The sequence below is a fragment of the Silurus aristotelis genome (genome assembly GCF_946808225.1).
Source record: "Silurus aristotelis genome assembly, chromosome: 13".
Taxonomy (NCBI): Eukaryota; Metazoa; Chordata; class Actinopteri; order Siluriformes; family Siluridae; genus Silurus; species Silurus aristotelis.
In genome coordinates this window covers 27908489-27934196 of record NC_139586.1, presented here as the reverse complement: position 1 = coordinate 27934196, position 25708 = coordinate 27908489, and the positions used below count along the sequence as shown (strand labels likewise).

At 39.7% G+C, this 25708-nt stretch overlaps 2 protein-coding genes across 2 annotated transcripts in view; one reads left to right on the top strand and one right to left on the bottom strand.

Annotated features, from left to right (window-relative positions):
- The window catches only part of rab3b (RAB3B, member RAS oncogene family), a 346193-nt gene that overhangs the window by 23713 nt on the left and 296772 nt on the right, over positions 1 to 25708 (bottom strand). The gene's annotated exons all lie outside the window — the stretch shown is intronic.
- Positions 1173 to 25708, top strand: part of kcnh1b (potassium voltage-gated channel, subfamily H (eag-related), member 1b) — a 50555-nt gene continuing 26019 nt past the window's right edge. The window contains exons 1-8 of the mRNA XM_083559083.1: positions 1173 to 1275; positions 1379 to 1553; positions 5746 to 5869; positions 7131 to 7237; positions 7327 to 7455; positions 7856 to 7974; positions 10928 to 11320; positions 17964 to 18393. Coding sequence (XP_083415209.1) covers positions 1481 to 1553; positions 5746 to 5869; positions 7131 to 7237; positions 7327 to 7455; positions 7856 to 7974; positions 10928 to 11320; positions 17964 to 18393 — 1375 coding nt within the window. The 5' untranslated portion in view covers positions 1173 to 1275; positions 1379 to 1480. The remainder of the gene's footprint in view (positions 1276 to 1378; positions 1554 to 5745; positions 5870 to 7130; positions 7238 to 7326; positions 7456 to 7855; positions 7975 to 10927; positions 11321 to 17963; positions 18394 to 25708) is intronic.

Genomic DNA, 25708 nt, shown 5'->3' with positions numbered 1-25708 from the left:
TTATTATTGTTATTATTATTATTATTACTATTACTATTATTATCATCATAATTATAATAATAATAATAATTATTATTATTATGCTTGGAATTATTGTTATTATTATTATTATATTAGTCAGATTATTGTTTTTATGTTTGATTTTCTTTGATATATATTCACACTGATTAAACCAGTCAAATATAAATTACTTCCTGTAAATTATACTGATAAATGACTTTCTTTTGATTTCTTGATTAGTTTGTTTGTTTGTTTATTATGTTATTATTTGCCATGACTATACAACACAATGAGACATTGTAGACGCAGGCTTACACACATACCTTTGATTAGTAACAAGGTTGTACTGAATAACGTCTTATTTTATTACTTTCAGTTTCCCCTGTATAATATTTACTGTCAATATTCTGTTTCTATTGCTATTTACAATTTTATGACCCCCCCCCAAAAAAAAATAAATAAAAAATCTAAATAAAGAATTCTATTTAATATTATTTCATATACGACTTCAGAAATTATGTAACAAAAAAGATCATCAATACCATACACACCTACATACATACACACCTACATGGAATCACGCATTTCCCAGCAATTTGCCAAATAAAGCATTTTATTATAATTTTGTTTAATAATTTCATATTATTAACACTAATCCTGCTGAAGCTGTGCACAATCTTGGCATAAAGTTAATTGTTTTGCATAGGTCTGAGAAATCTCGTAAATAAAACTGCACCACCAATAATAATAATAATAATAATAATAACAACAATAATAATAATAATAATAATAATAATAATAATAATAATAATAATAATAATAATAATAATAACAACAACAACAACAACAACAGTGCATGGAATTATTCTTATTATTTTAGAAGGTGGTAGCTCAGTGGTTAAGGCATTGGAATTTGGATTAGAAAATCACAAGTTTAAATGCCACCACCACCCAGCTGCCACAGCTGGGCCCCTGAGCAAGGCCCTTGACCCTCCGTTGCTCAGTTGTAAGTCGCTCTGGATAAGGGTGTCTGCCAAATACTGCAAATGTAAAAATTACTTATATTATTATTATATTTTATAATGTATGCTTGATTTTACTTTAATGTACGTGTCATAAACGCTGATTAAAAAAAAGAATAGAAAGGATTTTTTTAAATTCCTAGTTGATTTAAGACAATGCAGTTCCTCTGACTGCCAGCAGGGGGAGTGTCTATGCCGTTCATCTCCGTTACCGCGGCCGGTGTGGGCGGTGCGACCCGTGGCAGCGAATCTGGTCCGTAACGGGAGTCACACACTTACACACACACACACACACGGTGTTGCCGAGGGACAGCAGAGTGGCTGACAGTCTCAGTGCCGCATCTCTGTCCCCGCAGCATCCGAAATCATGTAGACACAGCAGCAGGACATTGTTTGTCTTTCACCGGATCGGTAGGATCCTTTCTCAGTCGCAGCCCCCCAGGTGAGGAGGATTCGGGATGGCCGGGGGTCGCCGAGGACTCGTGGCCCCTCAGAATACTTTTCTAGAAAATATCGTCCGGAGGTCCAATGGTAAGAGAGCAAGCTCATTTATTACACTACCTGCGATGCTTCTTCTTCATCTTCTTTTCCGCCCTTCTTTAGAAGTTTCTTTCCATCACCATAAAGAATAAACACATAGAGGGTTCAGTTTCATGCATCACCCTAATCTGAGGTTTTTCCTGAGATCTTCTGCTGGAATAAAATAAGATGTGAATGCATGCTCTGTTTTTTTCCTTTAGCACCGGACTGGAAAATTTCCCAACAAAATGTTCCAACCTGAGGCTGTTCATTAATTCAGGCTTCTTGGTGCAGGTGTCAGTTCAGCATGGGGTGAATTTTGTGCACCGCATGGCTTTGTTTGTGTTCAGCATCTCACTGAACTTCAGTGTTTTAAATACACACTAACATAAGAAACATCTGCTGGACATCTTTGGAGGCATCCATGTTTCTGTCCTTTTTTTTTTTTTTTTTTTTACACATCTAAAAATGTCAGTCTGACAGTAATCAATTGATTGAACTCTAGTTCTAGTTCCTCATCCAAATGGTTAATTGGATATTAATGAGCTAATTAGACAGCTTTTTGGACTGGGCCATTCTGGCTGTACTGTGATCTCGGCTCCGTCCCAATTCACACGGTCTCTCAAAATTCTTCTAGTGGTAATATAATAGTGGTAATAAACTGTAAATCTGTATTTGCATTAAAGTATCAGTATTGATATTATTATTTGACTGCAAAACCTTTTGGTATTCCTATTACCTGATTACAGTATAATACCGTTATTATAAAATACTCTCTCCTACTGTAATATCATGTAAGTGTCCACTGCAATATATTGCATTTTATGCAGCAGGGTAATGTGATCGCTGCTTTTCATTTTCATTTCACTGCACCTTTTTTTTGTCATTAAATATTAAAAAAGCATCAGAAGAACAGTAGGTAGGAAATGGAATATAACATACATTGGCCTGACACCGTTTTTTTTGGACTTTAGCCATAAATGCATTAAAAAGACACTTTTAAAGTGCAATAATCAGATAACAGTGAACAAGGTGGTGATGTTATTTACCATTAACGTCCATAAGGATGTGGAACGAATTGAAAATGGACGATTTTTGCTGAAATATATTTTCAAATCAACCTGAAATTGAGCAGAAAGCAATACGGCCAATGGGTGTGTGAATGGATGTGTGGATGTTGTATGGTAGCGTTTTGCTGTATTACATTAAATATTGGAGTTACGGGTTGGAGAGCTGGGAAAAGAGTAAACTGTTTGCACGGGACTTTCGCAAAAGTGTGAAACGTTCCCAAAGTTAAACCATTTGAGGTAAAAAGGTAGAAACATCAGTAAATGTTATGGCGATGTGTATTCACATGATTTTGTTCGTTACACTCTTACACTCTCGATAAAGATCAAGTTTGGCTGCAGTACAGACACAAACCCCTCTGTTGACATCATCACAGAAAGAAGAGTATTCGCTGGACATGGGATCTGAAGCACTAATTAAAAAAAAACGTGATATTTTGGTCTTCTGAATGAAGTTGTGTCATTTTTGTACTATTTCCTTTTGTTTATGATGATGCATTTTTATTTATTTATTTATTTATTTATTTATTTTTATTTATTTATTAATACTATATGGACGAAAGTGTTGGGACACCTGACTTTTCCAGCCAAATGTAGTTACCACAAAGATTGGAACCCCACAATTTTACAGGACGTCTCTGGATGCAATAGCATGATCTTTTCCCTTCACTTGGACTAGTAGACCAGCATGACAATGCTGTGGAAGATCTCCTTCTATAGAGCTCTGACCTCAACCCTATCGAACAAGATGAATTGGAACGCTGACCTCACCCCCCTCCCGGCCTCCTCACCTCACCCTACATCAGTACCTGACTTTACTAACACCCTTGTGGCTGAATGACCACAAATCTACATAAGATCTGGAGGAACATCTTACTAGAAGAGTGGAGGTTATTATAAGAGCAAATGGAGACTTAATGTGGAATGAGATGTTCAAAATGAAACAACCTAATGTTTCAGGTGTCCACAACATTTTGTCCATATGGTGTATGTAGTATGTGGATATATTGCTTCTCTTTGCTTAAATTCAAATGACATCCTCAGTGCTGATTTATCACCCACACCATGTGCATATGATTTTATCTCCACACCACTGCAGGTGTTACCTCAGCACTGAGAACATACAGTAGCTGTGTATGAAGTCCTGCTCTGCTTCTTTTAATTGCTTTAACACATTTCTTTCTTTTCATTGTTTCAGTTTGGACATTATCCCATAGACAGACAGGTATAACCAAAGTCATGAAGACGTTTGTCCCCCCCCCCCCCCACTTTACTTCCATCCAGCACATCTGTTTCTCTTGTGTTTATTTAGAAATGTTTTTGGTGCACATCCTGTGATCATGTAGGTTTAGATAGTGCTATTAGAATGTCACTTTTCTTAGCATGATTTTCTCCTTGTTTGTACATTTTCCTGTCTGTTTTTAATCCCTGGTATAGTGTAGAACCTCTGTAGTTTCCTTGTACAACCTCTAATCCGGAGCATTTCAGCAACCTCCTGCTCCCGTGTCTTGCCGTGTGGAGATTGATTAGATTTACGCAGACGAATCCCCGGCGTTGGAAGAAATCTTTCGCTGTTCGTTTGCGTTCAGATGGATTTATATAAACACTGTAGGTGTTAATTCAACACCGGGGATCGTGAGGGTGCAGAAGACAAGAAATTCGCCCAAATTTGTACTTAGAGATGTGCTTTTAGTGGGATTATAGACTTTCTTTCTCTCTCTCAGGAGGATTTTTAGATATAAAGATTTACTTTATAAAGTAAATTGGATCATAAACAGGCTAGTCAATAAAACATTATATAAATTATACATTGATATATATATATATATATATATATATTTTACTCACTCGCCCCCTGCAGGCTGTTTTATTAACACTTTATTTGAAGAATACTGACACATTTATAAGCATCGTCTCTTCATTTTATAAAGAATGCCAGAGGTGTTATGTAAGGCTTTTTATCGAGTCTCAGGAGGTGACACTGTCTTTGCGTGAAAGTCTCTCTAATCCTTCAACCCAATCTTTTTAGTTTATCCTTGCAAGTGGCACATTCATTAGGCTTAAAATCACCATAGATAAATTAAACTTTCTTTCAGCTTCTCCCATTAGGGGTCGCCACAGCGGATCATCCGCATGTTTGATTTGGCACATGTTTTTACGCTGGATGCCCTTTCTAACACAACCCTCCCCATTCCGGGCTTGGGATCGGCACTGAGAGTGGCTGGGGTCGGTTCCCTGCCCGGGGATCGAACCCGGTCCGCAGCGGTGAGAGCGCCGCATCCTGACAACTAGACCACCAGGGGACCTAAATCACCATGGATAAATTACTGATCTATAATCATAAATACACAGAAGTATGTTTACTCAAAATCTCATGCCATTTCACAGTTAGTCCCTATTTACTTTTACAATAGCCTCCACTCTACTCTGACGTTTCACTGGATTTTTGCACGTTCTTGTAGAGTTTGGTCGAGTTTTTTTAAAATCAGCTACAAGGGTGATGGTACTGATGTAGGTGAGGTAAGGAGGCCTGGGGTGCAGTCAGAATTCATGTTTGATAGTGTTGTCATGCTGGAACAGGTTTGGGTCTCCCAACCTGGGAAAATTTAATGCTAGTTCATCCAAAGCCTTTGGATTTGTGGTAATAGTTTGGAGAAGAACATCATATGGCTGGAAAAGTCAGGTGTCCCAATAGTCTATATAGTGTATGTATTTATGTAGTGGATCAAAACAAATTTAAAGCTACTTCATATTTTAAATAATAAAAAAAAACAATATTTGAAATTAGGAAAATCTGGGAATCTACACACTGGCATCAGATTTGCTATTTCCATTAAAACTAGGAAAAAATTTAAAATAAAATATGCATCTGTTTTATTTCCAAACCTGGATTGGTAACCTACAGGCCCAATCAAATCACACTGTGTGCATGACTAGAGTTTTTCTATACAGAAGGATCCGCACTGGATCATCATTAAGCGATCAGCCTATCAGAATTCTCCATGCTGAAGTGTTTTGCATCTAAACCTAGGCTTAATCTGTCTCTTAAAACCCAACTTTGTTTGTTTTACCAGCTCTCAAATTTCAACAAAAACCTCTAGTTGCTAATTTTCTTTTTTGCTCTTTTTTAATGCTAGACACCAATTTTGTTTTGGGGAACGCCCAGATTGTGGATTGGCCCATTGTCTACAGTAACGATGGATTCTGCAAGCTGTCAGGCTACCATCGAGCTGAAGTCATGCAGAAGAGCAGCACTTGCAGGTTCAGATTTCTTTTTTTTAATATATTTCTTTATTTCACTTTTTATCAAATTTTGATTTAAATGGCCCGGAGGTGTTTCCTAGATTTATAGCATATTTTCTGTAATTAGAACTATAGCACCATAATACGGTAACACTATAAAATAGTAATAAAACAATTCTATTATTGCACTTCTTCTAGTTATTTATTACTTTTCCATTTGATTTGTAGAGCACTTTTAACAATGGACATTGTCCCAAAACAGCTTTTTTCACTGAAATAAATGACATATGAACAATTTAACGCCATTAATTAGTCTCAAATGAGCGAGCCGGGGGTGACAATTGTGAGAAAAACCTCCGTGAGATGATATGAGGAACAAATCTTGACCCAAAAGGGATCCTTGTTCTCATCTGGTGACCCCGAATGTCCATTCGTTATACGGTAGTTCCATCATTGTTGAGGTTATTGAGGTTATGAACTGTTCCCCCTGATGGAGTGCAAAAGTGTTCATTTACGGTGTTTGTCTGACCCCTTTATCCTGAGTGATTTACAATTATCTCCTTCATACAACTGAGCAATTAAGGGTTTGCTTAGGGGACCAGCGATGGCAGCTTAGTGGGGGTGGGATTTAAACTCTCAACCTTCTGATCAGAAGTCCAACATCTTAACCACTGAGCTTTATGGCAACTGTAGTTCCAAACCACTTTAGCAAACTGTTTACATTAATTACAGTCAAAATCTATCTTCATGGTTCTGTGGTTTAACCCTCCATCGTCAGCTCATGGCTCTTCAGGTTGTTCATGTGGAGAACATCCTCAGCTGCACTGACTGGTCTCTAAGTTAATCAATAAATCAATTATCAATAGTTCAAGGAACATGTGTGGCAGATGCGTCACATATCCTAAACCTTATAATAAACTGAGTACTGTTGACTTTTTAGTTATTTGACATCTACATCTAATCATGGTGCAGAGAAAAAAATTGAGGGAATGGCAGATTAAATATTGTATATTATGTTTTGAGGATGTTCTGCAACATTTGCCCCTAAATAGATTAAAAGCATGACAAGTCTTTTATTAATCACCTGAAAGAATTGTCCCGGATTGTGGTACAAGAGGAATAAAATAGATCAGGATGCGATGTTACTGTACACCGACCCCATTGTTGATCATGTTCCTCTACCTGCATGCCCTCTGGATGGCATTTTGTAAATAAGGCCTTTATGTCACTACGACTCTGAGGGCATCAGAGGGCAGCTGACTTGCATTTTCTCTTCCAGCTTTATGTACGGGGAGCTCACAGACAAGGAGATGTGTGAGAAAGTGCGTCAAACCTTCGAGAACTACGAAATGAACTCGTTCGAAATTCTCATGTACAAAAAGAACCGTAAGTATACACCTTGTAAGATGAGAATGACAAACCCGTCGAAAGAGGGTTGATGGAACTCATTGTGTGATCCTCCTTTCCCTGAGCAGGAATGCCCGTGTGGTTCTTCGTGAAGATCGCTCCGATCCGTAACGAGCAGGACAAAGTGGTGCTTTTCCTATGCACTTTTAACGACATCACCGCCTTTAAGCAGCCCATCGAAGACGATTCTTCTAAAGGTTTGTGAAAGCATGTGGAAGGACAGCCGGCTGATACACGGAAAGGAAAAACAAAATACAACAAAGATGTTCAATTGTTGGAATTTTTAAAACGTTCAGATTTTGGAATCGCATATGAAATTGAATTAGATATTTGTTCAAATGTCATTACAAGCGTATTGTCGCATTGCTCTGTTAAATGGTTGCATAGCTCATTACTGCCATTGTTAGTCTTTAGAGCAGAGGTTTCCAAACCTGGTCCTCGAGATCCAACTGCTAATTAGTGTTTTCTCCATTCTAAACAGCCCCATTCTACCAGGAAGTGCAGTCTATAGAGTCTGAAACCGTTCAAATATTTTATTTCAATTAAACCTCCACGGTAGATCGAATTCTCACATTTGTGTTGACTTATTTCCCTAAGGATGGGCCAAGTTCGCTCGTCTCACTCGCGCTTTGACGAGCAGCCGCGGCGTGCTCCAGCAGCTGACTCCTACTGTTCATAAAGGAGAGAACGTCCACAAGCACTCTCGTTTGGCTGAGGTACAGTGTGTGTATGTGTGCGTGTTCGGTTCTCATCAAAGGCTATTTCAACTTAGTCCCTAAGTATTCCTGGCTATAAGATGTAGGATGTCTGTGCCAATCCTCACAGCTCCTCTGCTTCCTTGAGATAAATCTCTTCCACTTTTGAGGCAGCTGCTCGACGAAAACTGTCTCAATAGTTCAGCTCAGTCCATTATTTATTTATAAAAAGAAAAAAGCCTTGCATATCCAAACTTTACATGACATTTAAAACAGCTGTAAGTGCCATAATCACAGCTGTCTTGAGTGCACCTAAATGACTAGCTTTATAAAGATCGTTATTACTTCCTGTGTGTGTTTGTGAGGGGGATTTTACATGCTGATTGATCATAAAGCAAGATTTCTGAAACGTTTACAACCTCGGAAAAATATGCACCCTTGAACACACTAGGCAATTTCTTTTAACATGTACGCAAGCGAGCACGAATGAGAAAAACTGCAGGCCCACCTTGCTGATGGCGCTTCACACACTCTACCTCAGGAACCATGGAGATAAAGCACACTTACATACACTACATACACAAACGGTTGTGGACACCTAACCATATGATGCGCTGTGTGCTTTTTAAACATCCCATTCCATAGTAGGTCCACATTTGCTGCTATAATAACCTCCACACTTCTGGGAAGATGTTTTATTCAATTATGGTGCGTGCTTGTGAAGATATGTGGATATTCATTCAGCTGATGTAGGTGAGGTGAGGAGGACTGGGGTGTCTGCGGTGATGTTCACATTCATCACAAGGATGCGCGATAGGATTGAGGTCAGAGCCCTTTAGAAGGAGATCTTCAACTCCAAACCATGTAAAGTATATATATTTACGGAGCTGGCTTTGGAGACAACTGTATTGGATGTCCAAAGACATCCTATACAATTGTGTGCCTCCAAGCTTGTGGTAACAGTTTGGAGAAGAACCACATACTGTATGTCTGGAAAATTCCAGTGTCCCAAAACTCTTGCCCCCCTATTATGTATATTAATCAATATATAAAATTCCTAGCTTTATAGATAATACCTAAGGAAAGATGTGCAGAGGTGGTAGCTTAGTGGTTAAGAGATTAGACTTTGGATCTGAAGGTTCAACTACCAGCTTCACCACGCTGCCACGTTTGGGCTCTTCAGCTAGGCCTTTAACCCCATAGATGGGGTAGACCCTCATCGCACCACGCACTGCACCACGCTGTCTGAGATCCTCCAGCACTGCCCGACTGGTACCACCTTCTCTAAGAATGAGAGGTAAGTACACTTCAAGGCTCTTCTCTGTTCTGGCACCGAGGTAGTGGAATGAACTTCCCCTAGACAGCAGAGTCCCTGACTATCTTCAAACAACGGTTGAAGACCTACCTCTTCCTGAAACACTTAAATTAGCACTTTCCAAGTTTGCTTTGTAGAATTTAGGAGTTATATTTATATTAAGTTTGTAATCTTGCGTACCAGTGTAGATTTATTCATTGCTAGAGACTCAAAGCACTTTTGTACGTCGCTCTGGATAAGGGCGTCTGCTAAATGCCGCAAATGTAAATGTAAATGTAGATGCTCAGTTAGATGAATGAGAAAAATGTAAGTCACTCTGGATAAGGGCATAAATGTACTGTGTCTATGCATCTCTCTGTTATATGTATTATTCTTTAACAAATGTTGTTTTCTAAAAGTCTCAGTATTTGTTGTTTGTCCACTGACTGCTTATTAGAATTTAAAGACTAGAGCACTCGGATAATCCGGCATCAGCTTTATGAATCTTTCAGGTAATAAATCCTTTTGAGAATTTCCGAGTACTTTGGCTCGCTGTGCTTTGACTAGCTCTGCCAAATAAGGCTTTATAATGAGACACATTACTGTCTGGGTCTCATTAATTCCTTTACTGTTGGACGAGTATTGCAACTTTGCACAGTTGTTTTGTCACTTATTCTCATTAACATTTTTATTCTTATTTGATACTCTTCGCACAAGGATTATTTTGACTTTCGCACATTAAGGGTGGACCAATCAAAAAATCCTTTTAATAGACAAAAGTATTGGGACACCCGACTTTTCCAGCCATACAGTATGTCGTTTTTCCCCATACTGTTAGTAAAACTCGGATGCAGTAGCATAAAATGTTCCCTTCATTTCAACTAGGAGACCCAAACCTGTTCCAGGATGACAATGCTGCTGTGCACAAAGCCAGCCAGATCTTGAGTGACCTGCTATAGAGCTAATGAAAACATTTACATCTATGGCATTTGGCAGATGCCCTTATCCAGCAGACCTTGCTTAATGGTCCAGCGATGGCAGCTTGGTGGTGCTGGGATTTGAACCCATACCCTGCCAATCAAAAGTCCAACATCTTATCCACTGAGTTACCACTTCTTACTCCTCACCTCACCTATATCAGTATCTGACTTTACTAACACCCTTGTGGCTGAATGAATCTCCACATATCTCTACAAACACACTCCCAAGCCTGGTGGAACATCTCCATTGAAGAGTGGAGGATATTATTGGAGCAAATGTGGACTAAATGCGAATTGGGACGCGCTGGTCAGGTGTCAACAAACTTTTGTTCATATAGTGCACATATAGAAATGGTGGCAAAAGACACTGCTAGCATGCAATACAGAAAAAGTTCATGGCTATCGTAAAAGGATGAGAACTTCAAACAAATGTCTACAGGAATTAAATTATTTAATTATTTGTATGTTTAATTACATTTGCCTGTAGTTTCCTATGCAACTAAACCCTAAAACTGGGCAAACACATTCGCATTTATACCTGCTAAATCCAGTGGACTTGCTAATAAATGTATGATTTGTGCATTCCTTATGGTGTCTACCAATTGTCCCTAGTGCTATCTAATCCATCATGTAAATATAAATTGTGTTTAAATGCTATAAAATAAACATTGCATTAAATTCATTAAGCACTTGTTGTCAGGTTTTGCAGTTGGGATCAGACATCCTCCCCCAGTACAAACAAGAGACGCCCAAGACGCCACCCCACATCATACTGCATTATTGCACTTTCAAGACCACCTGGGACTGGGTGATCCTTATCCTCACCTTCTACACAGCCATCATGGTACCATACAATGTCTCCTTCAAGACCAAGCAGAACAACGTCACCTGGCTGGTGGTGGACAGCATCGTGGACGTCATCTTTCTCGTAGACATTGTGCTTAATTTTCACACTACGTTTGTTGGACCAGCCGGGGAGGTGATATCAGACCCAAAACTTATCCGCATGAACTATGTGAAGACCTGGTTTGTTATTGACCTGCTTTCCTGCCTACCCTACGATGTCATCAACGCTTTTGAGAATGTTGATGAGGTAAGAAGTTTTCTGTTTTGTTCACTGCCATTTACCATTAGTTGGTATGGAATCATTTTTTAAATGATTTTCATGAATATCAGACTAGACCATTGTGTATTGAGTTATGATTTGCAATTTTATTGCCTATGCAGTAATATGTAGTCAGAACAGAAATGTGCATGTTACACATAGGCTTTTAGTGGTGTCCTGTCAGAATCACTTTAATAACCTCTTAATACCATCATTGTGACACCAGGACTATAGAAACCATCAAAATTATAGACAAACTCAGTAGAACAGAGCACTGCATCACAGACAGAAATCTCATACAGTAAAAATGAATTGCATTGCTTCAGCAGAAAACCCAATGAACACAATTCAACATTTCTCCTTTCACTGTAGCCACAGCTGCACTGTCCGCAAACATCATCTCCATCAGAAGAATCAAGATTAACCTCATATAATGACCCAGGGTTCTCCCTGCAAAAAATTCTACAGAAAAGGAAGCACAAGAGCAGGGGCAGGAAATGTGTAGTGTTACCTGTTTTTTGTTCCTCCACTAAAAAAAGTGAGGGGGACGAATTAAATTTTTATAAAAAGTGCGGGTGACATGTCCCCCGCGTCCCCCGCGTAATCTACGCCCCTGCACAAGAGTATAAATGGTTCATGAAAAAGCTTAAACACTCTTTTAAACTTTTTTGGTCCACCTTACCTCACAAAGTCCAGCTTTTCTTGAAAATTCCATCTTGTAAATGTGTATCTGCGACCAAATCAAATTTGTCTTCTCTGTCAGTCATTGTACAATGAATGAACAGATAAATGCAGTTTGCTACAGATGCAGTTTGCGAGCTCTGACTAGTGCCCTCTCTGACCCTCCAATCAAAGGATGTATAAATGCAGAGTAATATAACAGTAAACTATTGAGGGAATTAAATTTCTGTCCCAATTCGCTGACACCTACATGGTGCACTATAATAGAAATAGAAAAACTCATGCATAGCACATTCTGTATAAGTAGAGTATCCAAGTAGTAACAAGGGTGCAATTGACATTTCATCTAGTCATAGATATTAGCCTGGCAAATAAAAAGAGCTAACCTGACAGGATTTCTGCGGGAATCAATATTTGTAAATGTTCATTTATCAGTAATAAACTTCATTGCTAATGCTAATTAGCTGTCTAACATGCTCTTGAGACTAATTTCCTGAGAGGATTTATTAGCCATATTCATAACAAAAGATTATAAACATTTGTTATAAATATGGCTTATAAATCCTCTCAGGAAATTAGACCGCTAAGTACAAGTACAAGATGGCTAGCTAATAAGCTAAACTCATGCAGCATCGGTTAACCAGTTCAGTGAAATGATCTAACCTGACAGGATTATGACCATTTTCATTCATATGAAATCATATAATCATGACTGCGAACAGAATCTGGGTGGTTGGTAATTCAAAAGTTTGCCTAATCTCAAATCTCCGTTATAATAAACACCACTCTTCTGGGAGGATGTTTCACTGGATTTTGGAGCGTGGTTGTGAATTTTTATTCACCACAAGGGTTTTTCCCCATTTTTGTCCCCCATTTTCCCCCAACATGTTCAATAGAGTTGAGTTTAGAGCTTTATAACAGGAGATCCTCCACTCCAACCTTTGTTAAGATCATTCTTGGGCCTCCTAGTTCATGCTACTGCATCCAAGAACAACCTATAAAATTGTGTGCATTCAAGTTTGTGGCAACATCTTAGGGAAGAACCACATATGGCACACAAAACTTTTGCCTATATATTGTATTTAATTCATGAAAAGGTGATATTTTAGACAGAAAATTGTTGAGAAGATGAAGGGAGTATTTTAAGCAGCTGATGAACAAGGAAAATGAGAGAAGGGTGGATGGTGTGGAGATGGTGAAGCAGGAAGTGAATAGGATTAGTAAGGAGAAAGTGAGAGCAGCGATTAAGAGGATGAAGAGTGGAAAGTCGGTTGGACCAGATGACATACCGGTAGAACCATGGAGATGTTAAGGAGAGATGCAGTGGAGTTTTTAACAAGATTGTTTAACAGGATTTTGGAAGAAGAGAAGATGCCAGGTCAGAAGGAGTTGCATTGTGTGTTTGTGGATTTCGAGAAAGCGTACAACATGGTGGAGAGAGAGGAGTTGTGGTATTGTATGAGAAAGTCAGGTGTGTCAGAAGTATGTGAGGGTGGTGCAGGACATGTATGAGGACAGTGTGACAGCAGTGAAGTGTGCAGTAGAAACGACAGACTGGTTCAAGGTGGAGGTTGGACTGCATCAAGGATCGGCTCTGATGGACAGGTTGACGGACGAGGTCAGACAGGAGTCTCCATGGACTATGATGTTTGCAGATGATATTGTTATTTGTGGGAGTAGGAAGCAGGTTGAGAAGAGTCTGGAGAGGTGGAGGTACACGCTGGAGAGAAGGGGAATGAAAGTCAGTAGGAGTAAGACAGAGTACATGTGTGTGAATGAGAGGGAGGGCAGTGGAGGGGTGCGGTTGCAGGGAGAAGAGGTGGAGAAGGTGGAGAAGTTCAGGTACCTGGGGTCAACAGTGCAAAGTAATGGAGAGTGTGTTAGAGAAGTAAAGAAAAGAATTCAGGCAGGGTGGAGTGGGTGGAGAAGAGTGATAGCAGGAGTGATTTGTGATAGAAGAGTATCTGTGAGAGTGAAAGGGAAAGTTTATAGGACTGTGGTAAGACCTGAGATGTTGTATGGATTAGAGACAGTGGCATTGAGCAATGCAGGTAGTTGGGTTGAAAGAGGCAGATGTAGAGGACAGGGGGGTATGGAGACGGATGATCCGCTGTGGCGCCACCTAATAGTAGAAGCTGAAAGAAACAGAAGAGGAAGATTTTAATTTTAATAAAAAAGTATTAAAAGGGGTGTTTCCCTGGATCTCTGAAACACACAGCAAAGAAATCTTTTACACTCTGAAAGTTTTATCATCTGAACATAAATGTTTCCTCACAGAATTTGAAACTACTAACATAAATTTTTATGACACCTAATGGGAAATAAGCTTTGCAATAGAAAACTGATTTATACTAGCATTTTCAAAATACCACTTGGCAGATACTTCATTCAAATTTGGATAATTTTGGTGAATGAACACGCTTGATGTATGTTAGCTATGTTAAACGAATCATGTAGTCTTATTGCCCGAGGCGACAGATGACCGACACGTGAATTACATTTTGTGTTTAATCTTTACTTTTGGCAGTGTCAAACCAGACATCAGGAACACGGATTAATTATCCAACTGGCTTTTTAATGTGGCATTTTGCGAGCCAACAGCAGACACCTCGGGGGAGTTTATTCCACCCTAGGGAAATGTACCATTATACTTACAAAGTGTATAAACGTGCTGTCTCCAAGCTTTGGTAAACATCATTTTATCTTGAGCAGGAGTCCCCAAACCTTTTTATGTAAGGGCCACATAATGTTTCCTTTCTTTAATGGGAGGGGGATCTGTAGCAGTAAATGATGGAGGGGAACTGTTTAATTCGAAAGCCAACATTTATTATTAAATACACATATGATATGAGTAAAATATTTATACATCTGCACATGGCATCTATGGAAAATGGAAAATAAAGTGACTCAAAACTTCACTCAACTTTATCCTCTTTTATTGCACTTGGCACGAATGAATGTCTGCCGATTGGTCTCTGTCTCTCTCTCTCAAGCAATGCAGGCTCGGAGTACTCATTATAGTCTAGTCTGCAGTCTTTTCTTGCTCAGAGCGTTATTGAAGCCTCAGTGAGGCGTCCGTGCTGCTCAACAATACTAGAGATGTTTAGGTCAGCGATGTGTTGAAGATTCGATGAAGAGAAGAGTCTCTCAATGCCTTTAATCAAGCAGCAGTGACGCATGCTAAGAGTGGTGCAGAGTTTACCATAATTGCAAGCTGAATATTCTCCCTCTGGGTTTTGTCTATTGTCTTCTAGTCCTTTCTATTCTCCTGTTTCGCTACGTTATCGGGTGATATCTGAGAGGTGAAACTATTTGTCTTTATCATAACTTTATATTTGCCATTAAATTTAGTTTAGCAGCAATCTGGCCGACATGAAGTTACAACCGAGTACCACATTTCACAAAAACAATTACAGGTCTTTATTGATTCCTTATTTTGTTGTATTGGGATTGCTAGTGATGCCATTCGGTCCTCAATATGGGCTGACATTGCAGTATTAAGGCTCTTAATTGTTGAACATGTGACCTATGATGGATGGTTTTCTGATAGTATTCAAAGGTGTCCTGCAGGATTCAGGTGGGAGATTTAATGGACTTAATTATATCCTGCATAATGATCCTGCACTTCATGTCCCCTGAAGGATAAAAAGTAACATCAGTGACAAATACAGTAGCACTCTTGGATGTCTGGATAGAACTTGCAGTATAACCTTAAATAATCCAATAACAATGTTGAATTGACCCAAGCCTACCTCATATAAAAGCAAAAGGGTCAGTAAAAGGTAAAAAAAACAAACAATGCTTTTATCGGCAACAGCTTGTGATCATGACCAGGATAGATACACTGTATGGACAAAAGTTTGTGGACACCTGAGCATAATTGGTATGCACTTTTCGAACATCCCATTTTACATTTAGTCTCATTTGCTGTTATAATAACCTTCACTCTTCTGGGAAGATGTTTTCCTAGATTTTGTAATGTGCTTGTGGAGATTTGTGGAGATTCATTCAGTCTCAAGTGTGTTAGTAAAGTTGTTTTACTGATGTGGGCGAGGTGAGAAGGGTCTAGGGTGCAGTCAGTGTTCACATTCATCCCAAAAGATTAAATCATGCTCAGGATCTTCCATTCCAACCCATGTACAGTAAAGCATATATCAAGCATTTTGCACAGGGGCATTGTCATGTTGGAACAGTTTTGGTTCTCCTATTTCAGGAAAAAAAGTTTTAAAGGAAAAGTTTCATGCTACTGCATTCAAATACATTGTAGACATCGTGTGCCTGCAAGTTTGTAGTAACAATTTGGGGACATGTGGCTAGGAAAATGCCAATACTTTCGTACATATAGTGTATAATAGTGACTGATATTCACAGATTCGCATCGGGGCATTGGCAAAAATGTGATGCATTGTGTGCATTAGACACAAGTTGGCATTTGCACAATTTTTTATCATATTTACATTGTAAAAAAACTATTTCTTTATATATCATTATTAGAAGTTGAGCTTTACTTTTATTATTTCGAAAGTAACCACTAATTTGTGACCAATGTTTGATATGTAGATCGATTTCTCCACGCTGTTTCTTGACAATGCTACGGAGACCGAGACCTATCCTGAGAGTCACATAGAATACAGATTAACATGGCAGAGGTAGAGCTGCATCTTCCTGAAGATAGAACAGGAAAAGAACGCCTGGTTTTATTCAAACGGCCTGTTTGTGAAAAGGCCATGCGTTAAGTCAGAAGGCACTTCATTAAATTGATGATTTGCTGTCTGTTTAAACCAAAGAAATAAACTACTACTATCTGCACCATATTGACCTGCATAGCATAATTTGCTCTCCCCATTGCATCGTATTGCATTCAATCACATTGTGTTGAATCGAATCGAAATGGGATCGCACTGCATCTAAATTGGGTGAAACGTATCGCATTGCATCGGTGGCTGCTTTATATGTATATGTACATCGAGAGGAGAATCACATCTGCCTCCGTTATAGAGATGCACATTTCTAGTGTATATGTGTTGTTGTTTTTTTTAGCAACCATGCCATATCACACTGACAGATGTTGACCAGTAAATTGCTGGAAAAAAATTTATATTGTATTGTTTGTTCATTAGTGGTGAAGCCAAGTGGTGTAAATAAAGATTAATACTGCTGGCACAGTCTCCTCCTTCCAAATCATTGAGGTCACTGGAATTGCTGGACTTGTCAACATGCTGTAAGCAAGCTAATTCAGCTCAGCTCAGCTCAGCTCAAAGAAATACAGAGGTGATACCCAGAGAGGATGCTCCACCAATGTCATGCATGACTTCTCTTTACCTGATAGTCAATATGCTTTTGATGATTTACTTTGCTCCAGCCAAAAGCAATGCATTTTTTATGAGCACCCCATGTGAGTAGTGAGCAAAACACTGGCCATTATAGCGATGCGGAAGCTCAAAGTGAAATCATCATTTCCTGCTAAGCTTCAGATTTAACCTTCATATTCTGAACATCATTATCATGACATAATAATGTTATTTCTGGAGTAACTGTCTCTGAAGAGGCCATATGGTGGCCAATTGACTACATATTTAATGGAGAAAACCTGTGCCTAAACAAGTGACTAGCTTGTTATTTGTCTCGGTTTTAAAATGAATACATGAAAAACATGAATAAAAAAATGCAACCAAGAAATAGTCACATGCAAATTCCATTGTCCTATGGTGGAAAATATACTGAGTTTTGCAAAGCAAAACAACTGGAGACTCCTTCCATAGTTTCTGAGCAATCAGATTTGTGGTATATAAAATTGCAATATAATACAAACCTCTTTGCCGAATGAAGCGATATAAACTTTGTCTAATTCTATCCTCTTATTTGTTTCTAAATTTCACTGATATTTGGAAGGAAAATATTTGCCACAAAAGCATTACATCTAATTTTTCCTTTATTGTTTGATACACAGGGCATTAGTAGCCTCTTCAGCTCTCTGAAGGTGGTGCGACTTCTTCGTTTGGGCCGCGTGGCCCGCAAACTGGACCACTATATAGAGTATGGAGCGGCAGTGCTGGTGCTGCTGGTGTGTGTCTTTGGCCTGGCTGCTCACTGGCTGGCTTGCATCTGGTTCAGCATCGGGGATTACGAGGTCATCGACGAGGAGGCCAATGTGGTACGCACCGACAGCTGGTTGTATCTGCTGGGGGAGGCAGTGGGCAACCCATACCGCTTCAACGCCAGCGGTTCGGGCAAGTGGGAGGGCGGCCCGAGCAAGGACTCGGTCTACATCACCTCACTGTACTTCACCATGACCAGTCTGACTAGCATCGGCTTTGGCAACATCGCCCCCACTACGGACGGGGAGAAGATTTTTGCCGTGGCCATGATGATGATCGGATGTGAGTATGTTTCTTGAAAACAAGTTCGCTTTCTAATAAAAAGAACCTGAGAATCTGTGACGCCAGTGTTGTAAAGGTTCTGTTTGGGTAAAGAATCAATGGGAGATTGTAAATCTTGCCTAAGAATTCAATTACAGCGGAGCTCACAACGGACTCAATGTTAGAGCACTTCAATTACGGTGACAAATCCGTCGGTAATAAAAATGAGGCATCGCTATGACCTTGTGATGCATGGAAATAAGATAATTAAATCGTGGCTATACAAAGAGTAAACAGTCAGAGGGACTTTACCGACAGAGAGATAGAAACGTTCTAATTACAAAAACAACAATAAACATCTGCATTTTGGAAGGTAAAGTCAATGAACAGCATTTGATACAAATTGTAGATTAATATTAAATCAAGTGGAAACTAAAGTGGTACCATTAATTATGTACCATAAATATACTGTAACTTTGTTGTTATTGAAAAAAGAGGCTTTTACTTGTGATATACACTACAGCAGAGAAATTCTTTCTCTGCATATACCAGCTTGGTAGGAAGCTGGTGTCAGAGTACAGGATCAGCCCTGATATACAGTGCCCCTGAAGCAGAGGGTTAAGGGCCATGCTGAAGGGCCCAGAAGTTTCAGCTTGGCAGTACTGGGGCTTGAATTTTCCACCTTCTGATCAGTAACCCAGAGTCTTAGGCCACATCTACACTAATCCGGATACATTTGAAAATGGCATTTTTGTCTAAAAAACGATCCACAATCCCGTTCGCTTATTTACTTTCCGGCAATGACTAAAAATGCATCATCGTGACGACCACCGTTTTCACAGTCCGCACTGCAACGCGAAAATCGAGTTTTCAAATTCATCCACTTTGGAGCGCGTTTTCAAAAGACAACATTGTCTTAGTCTCAGTTTAATGGAAGGCCAAAATGGAGAGAATAAGTTGCGTTTTCAAAAGAAAACGTATTAGCGTGGACATGGTCTAAACCACTCCACTAACGTCTTTGTAACGTCTAATCAAATTTTGCCCAATAAATCCAGTGCAAAAGAAATAGGTGCAATTACCTTTTATTACAGTCTGAACTTTCTAAGGTTTTTGTCTTTGCTCTATCTTCCCCTGATGCCGTCTAGTACAGTGGGTACGTTCGCTTTACTGGGGATAAGATTAGCACACTTTCTGCGAGGGCTTTTTGTAGCGCATGGGTTCTATATGGAGGTGAACTAGATTGCATTCTGTCCTGCCGGCCGTGATGGATTACATTATTGGGTCTGGTTTTTGAGAGGATTTTTTCTTTTCCCCTTTTTTTTTGCAAGATTGCAGACTGTTCAGATTCTCTTTTCCTCTTGTCTGAACATGACAGTGCTCTGAGACAGGGGATAGGGAATGCAAGCGTGCCCCTTTAGTTTATGATTCCGGTACCTTCTTTAGATCGGGATCCAAGGACACCTAAATTATGCATAAACTTAAACTTAAACTTGCACGAGGATGGGGTTGACCTACATCATACATATGGAAGGAGGTGTGTACCACAATGTTTCTTCTCGTATCCCAGCAATGTTGTTAAGTAGCTGGGGTCAAAGCGCAGGGTCAGCCATGATACAGCACCCCCGGAGCATGAGAGTTAAAGCCCTTACTCATGAAACCCAAGAGAGGCATTTGGGGCTTGATCCCCCCGACCTTATGATCAGGAACCAAGAGCCTTAACCACTGAGCCACCACATGTAAACCTCTGTCCTGCCAACTGTTAGATAACTGGGGACTCATTCTAAAATAAAAAAAATTAACAATTACACATTTATAAATCTAATCACATGAAATGTCCCTGTGTAAGTTGGAAATTTGTTATCGACACTGCTGGTGTTTTTAAAAATCATAATATAGCTATTCAAGCAAAAGTACCTCTGTGCTTGTGTGCTTGTTAAATGTGAACAGTTCTGGACACCGCTCAGGCATAACATTATGAGCACCTGCCTAATACTGTGTTGGTCCCTTTTTGCTGCCAAAACAAGTGCGACTAGTCGATCATCAACAGCTAAACTTCTTCAGCAATTTGAGCTACAAGAGCTCATCTGTTGAATGGGACCACACGGTCCAGCCTTTGCTCCTCACATGCATCAATGATCCCCCACAACCTTGTCGCCAGTTCACCACTGTTCCTTCCTTGGAGCACTTTTGATAGACACTGACCACTGGAGACTGGGAGCATCCCACAAGAGCTGCAGTTTGGAGATGCTCTGACCCGGTCGTCCATTTTCCCCTGTTTCTGTTGTTCACTTGCTGCCTATTAAAAAAATCCACCCACTAACAGGTGCCATGATGAAGAGATAATTAGTGTTATTTACTTCACCTTTCAGTGGTCAACATTGTGCCTGATCAGTGTATCAGTCTTACACTATATGTACAAAAGTACTGGGACACCTGACTCTTCCAGCCATATGTGGTTCTTTTCCAAATGGTTTCCACAAAGTTGCAGGCACACACATATGTATAGGACCTCTTTGGATGCTGTGGAAAAAAAATTAAAATTTTCCCTTCACTTGAACTAGGACACCCAAGCCTGTTCCAGCTCCATGAAGATATGCTTTACATGACCTGGAGTGGAAGATCTGCTATAGAGCTCTGACCTCAACCCCATTGAACCCCTTTGGGATAAATGGAAATTCTGCACCCCATGCCTCCTCATCTCACCTACATGACTTTATTCAGGGTTTTAATAATCACAAATATTCACACGCACACTCCAAAATCTAGTGAAACATCTTCCCAGAAGAGTGGAGTCTATTATAAGCACAAACACAGACTCTACTTGTGTGTGAACGCACTAGCCTTGGTGCTACATTCGGGTGCATGTGGTGCGATGTGTACTCCTGCTTGGGGCTGATGGTGATTTATGCTGGCAGGAAAGGAGGACAGAGAGAGACAGGAAGTCAGAGGATCATGCGGTGACAGAGCTGCTGTACCACAGAGACCATCAGGTTGGGGCTGCAACTGTCACCTCATCAACCAGAAGCATGCAGCTTAGTCATACAATGTGTATAGTGGTCCTAGCTCCAGAATGGCAATATTCTTAAGTGTGTGTGTGTGTGTTAATGGATTTTCTTGGATATCATGCCTGCTCTTGTTTGATACTGTGTGAATAATGTAGGGCAATAAATAAGAAACCCTGAAGCAGGGTAGTGCAGTTGGATTTCAGTGAGTCAATACAGTCTAAGATTTCTCCTCCTTTACTGCTAAGGCACTATAAGCATGTCTCCGGGAATGCAGAACTTACCACGTGTCCGACTCTGTTTTACTTTACTGCTCGTATCTACAGCCACTGACCACCGCAACATTCACATTGATTCTCATGTGCTATTCTAAGACCCTGAAAATTAAATTAAAACTAAAATTATCCTGATGTATAAAACAAAATTCAGTTTTGGTCTAAATTTGTACGTAGACGGTTTACAGAAATGCGACATAAATTAGTAAAAAATTTTATTAGGTAACGTCTTCAAAACCTTTTCCCATAACATTATGACATCATACCATTATGACTGTTTCAAGGTTCCTGGTTCACATCAGCGATCTGGTTACTGTCTGTGTGGAGTTTTGCATGTTCTCCCTGTATATACACATGGGTTTCTTCTGGGTTCTCCAATTTCAATTCCCAGCTCAAAAAAAAACATGCTGGAAAAAAGCGGTTACTGAAAAAACGAGTGAACGAGTAGGTTGATATCGACCGAATCTGGATGAGGTTATATGTGATATGATGCTCCTGGTGCCTTTATATATTCTTACATTTAAAGAAATATATAAATAAATATACAGTATATGGGCAAAGGTTTGTAGACACCTGAGCATTTGATTTTGCATTCCACATTCCATATACAGTTATAATAACTTCCACTCTTCTAGGAAGATGTTCCACTAGATTTTGTGCGGATTTGTGGAGATTCATTTAGCCACAATGGTGTTAGGAAAGTCAGATACTGATATAGGTGAAGTGATTAGGCCTGGGGTACAGTCAGCTTCATTCATGTTTAACAGAGTTCAGGTCAGAGCTTTATAGTGGAAGATGTTCCACTGCAACCCATGTAAACCATGCTGGAACAGGTTTGGGTCTCCTAGTTCAAATGCTATTTGGCTATAATGTTACAGAATCTGAAGGCATCAAATGCAGTTGTGCGACTATAGCATTGTTTGAGGATGAACCATACGTGGATGATAAGTCAGGCGTTCCAATATTTTTGTCCCTATAGTGTATAAGAAGCCTAAGCTGTTTTGTCTCCTTCTTCTGTCTCTTTTACCTGTACTTGGATCATCTAAACTGGCATGTGCATTGACTGTATTGGAAAAACTGATGCAGTGTTTTTAAGCAGCGGTAGCATTGCAGCATCACAGCTCCAGGATCTTGGCTCCTATCTAGAGGCCGGATTAGTGTATATTCTGAGGTTTGCAAGTTCTATTTATGTTTGGTCCACGTTCATTTAGTGCGTGTCTCTTTTGCAAGTCTTTATGGTATGTCAAGTGTTTCTGTTATTTTTTTATAACCCTGATCAGGCTAACGCACATCCTGTAGGTAATAAAGTATATTGAAAATGAAGATGAAAAAACACTACTGCTACTACTACTGAGACGAAGAAGAAGAACAGGCCGATTTCTTCATCACAATTGAATTTTCCTATCAAACTGAAAGCGTAACGAAGCAAATGAACCTTCTGACACTTTCTAATATAACAACGCTCGAGCACTGAGGTATTTCTTTCCGTGAGGCTTTGCTGCAGCAGGTTTGTCTGGTGCTCGACTTGCAGAAATTACAGTGCAGAGCCTAATAAAGCTCTGGCTCATGTAGTCTCAGCACTGCCTGTCATTTCCTTTCCCTCACCGTCTGTCTGTAAAACATCCTCTCGGTTCCTCCTAACCCACGAGACTCGACTGGCTACATTTCAACACTTCACTACACCTCGGCGACTTCACACTGCCCATTAGAGCGATCGTTATTTAATTACAACTGCAAACCCGTGGAGAAAATGGAAAGGGTGTGCTGTATGAGGAGTGTGGAGTTTCAGGGCTGGATGAAAACGAATTAGTGAAACATATAGGGTCATAAATCTGAAACAGGTCTCATCACACATTTGACATGACACATAAATATACAGTAGAAGCACCTATCATGTATTAGGTAGAAAAAAAGAGACACTCTGAAGACATTCATGGAATCATAAACTATGTGATGCTTTGCGGAGTTCTTTCTTTACTATGTGTTTTAGAGACCGTAACAGATAAACTATTTGGCTAAATCTGAAGCATTTGCATCAGAAAGTCATAAAGCAGTATGCAAAATATAATAGACTTTTCCAGACAGATGTGTTTTTTTCCCCAAACTGTTACCACAAAGTCAGAGTCACACCGTTGTATAGGATGTCTCTGGATTTACTAGCATTACATTTTTCCTTCACTTGAACTAGGAGACCCAACCCTGTTCAAGCATGACAGTGCACTTGTGCACAAAGCCAGCTCCATGACTATATGCTTTACATGGGTTAGAGTGTACCTCACCAGTACCTTATCTTCAATTCACTCTATCATCAACAGGATGTGCTTTATCCAGGTCAAGAAATCCCAGGAACATTCCATAAAGACATACTATAAAGGCATGTAAAACAGACAGTATATGGGAGAATGTGGACGCAAACACAAATAGAACATGCAAACCTCAGAAACACACTAACTGAGCTCCGTATAGGAGCCAAGATCCTGGAGCTGTGATGCTGCAATGCTACTGTACCTTTACCTAAAAGCACTGCATCAGTTTGTCAATTACAGTCGATGCACATGCTAGTTTAGATGCTCCAAGTACAGGTAAAAGAGACAAAAGTCTTTGATGGTGTAGCATGAAATTTTCACTTCATTGAACAAGGAGACCCAAACCAGTTCCAGCCTGACAATGTACCTTCATACAAATCCAGCTCCATGAATATATGTTTATATAGGTTGAAGTGAAAGATCTCCTGCTATAAAGCGCTGACATCAACCCTGCACCCCAGGCCTCCCCACCTCATATACATCACTACCTGACTTTACTATCATCCTTGTGGCTGAAAGTAAGTGAAAAATATCTTCCCAGAGAAGTGAAGTTCATTATAAGTGTAAATGGGCACTATATGAAGAATGGGATGTTCTACAGAAGCACAGGTGTCGGGCAAACTTTCCATACAGTGTGTATTTAAATAGGATTGTATGTCAAAATTCAATATCAAAAATATACCTTTGCATGCTAACACCATATTCAGAAATTGACACAGTTAATTTGGCAGACTTGAGAACAGAGTGCGACTTTGTTCAAAAGGAGATTAACTGAGATTACTTTGTTCTTTTGTCTCAGGAGGGAAAACACATGCATAAGCAGACGTCTCCCATTTAATTCCATTTGATTTTAAGACTGTCTGGAGGAACTACAGAGATAATCATGAGTGCAGCATCTGTGTGTCCATGAGAAAGCTGTGAAATGCTCCTGCGTGCCTTAAACAGGGTTGTGTTTTCAGAGTGTGCGAGCTGCGACTACTGTAGCTGACAGGGTGCTAAATCCGGTGCTTTGGCTGACACGATCCACTACAGAAGTGCTGAGAGATGCGCTTGTCTTTAATTTGCAGCTGTAAGGTCTTTAAGCAGTGTTGTCTTACTGAGAGAGTATGAGCGAGGAAAAAAACACGTTTGAGTTCTGATATAATGATGACGGCATGGTTCTTGCTTCTATTTGGAGCTCGGTTTGAAACTTTTTGCAGCTTTTCACATTAGCTACGTTACATACAGTATAACAGTATTTGTCTGGAGGGAAACTTCCAGTCCTCCTTGTCTTTATGGGGTGCAGGTATAAGTGTGTCGTTGCAAGATCAAATCTATGCGTATGCATAGTTTTGGAAAGGTTAAACATCACCATAGCAACTCTCATTCTGGGCCATTTCTTTTGTATTAGCACGACAATCGCAGACAGCATGGTTATCTAAAAGTGTCAGGCGCTAACACACACACACAAACAATATAATCAGAAGCTTTATTCTTTAACTGCCAGTGAAAGTAGGCATCTCTATGACTCAGTACAGTGTTTGATCTGTCAGCAACAAAACCACTAATTATACTGGCATTCCACATTGTGCAGTGTACAGCTACAGCAGATCTTATAGTAAGAGTCAGTCATTTGCGTGGTTTGAAATACTTTGCCGTGCTTCTCAGTTACGCTTGCAGCATGAAACATAACAGTTTTAATTTCTTTTTGTAATTTGCGTTGCCTGGATTTTTAAAGTGGTGCCCCGGGATTCCTCTCCCACTCAACCCCTCA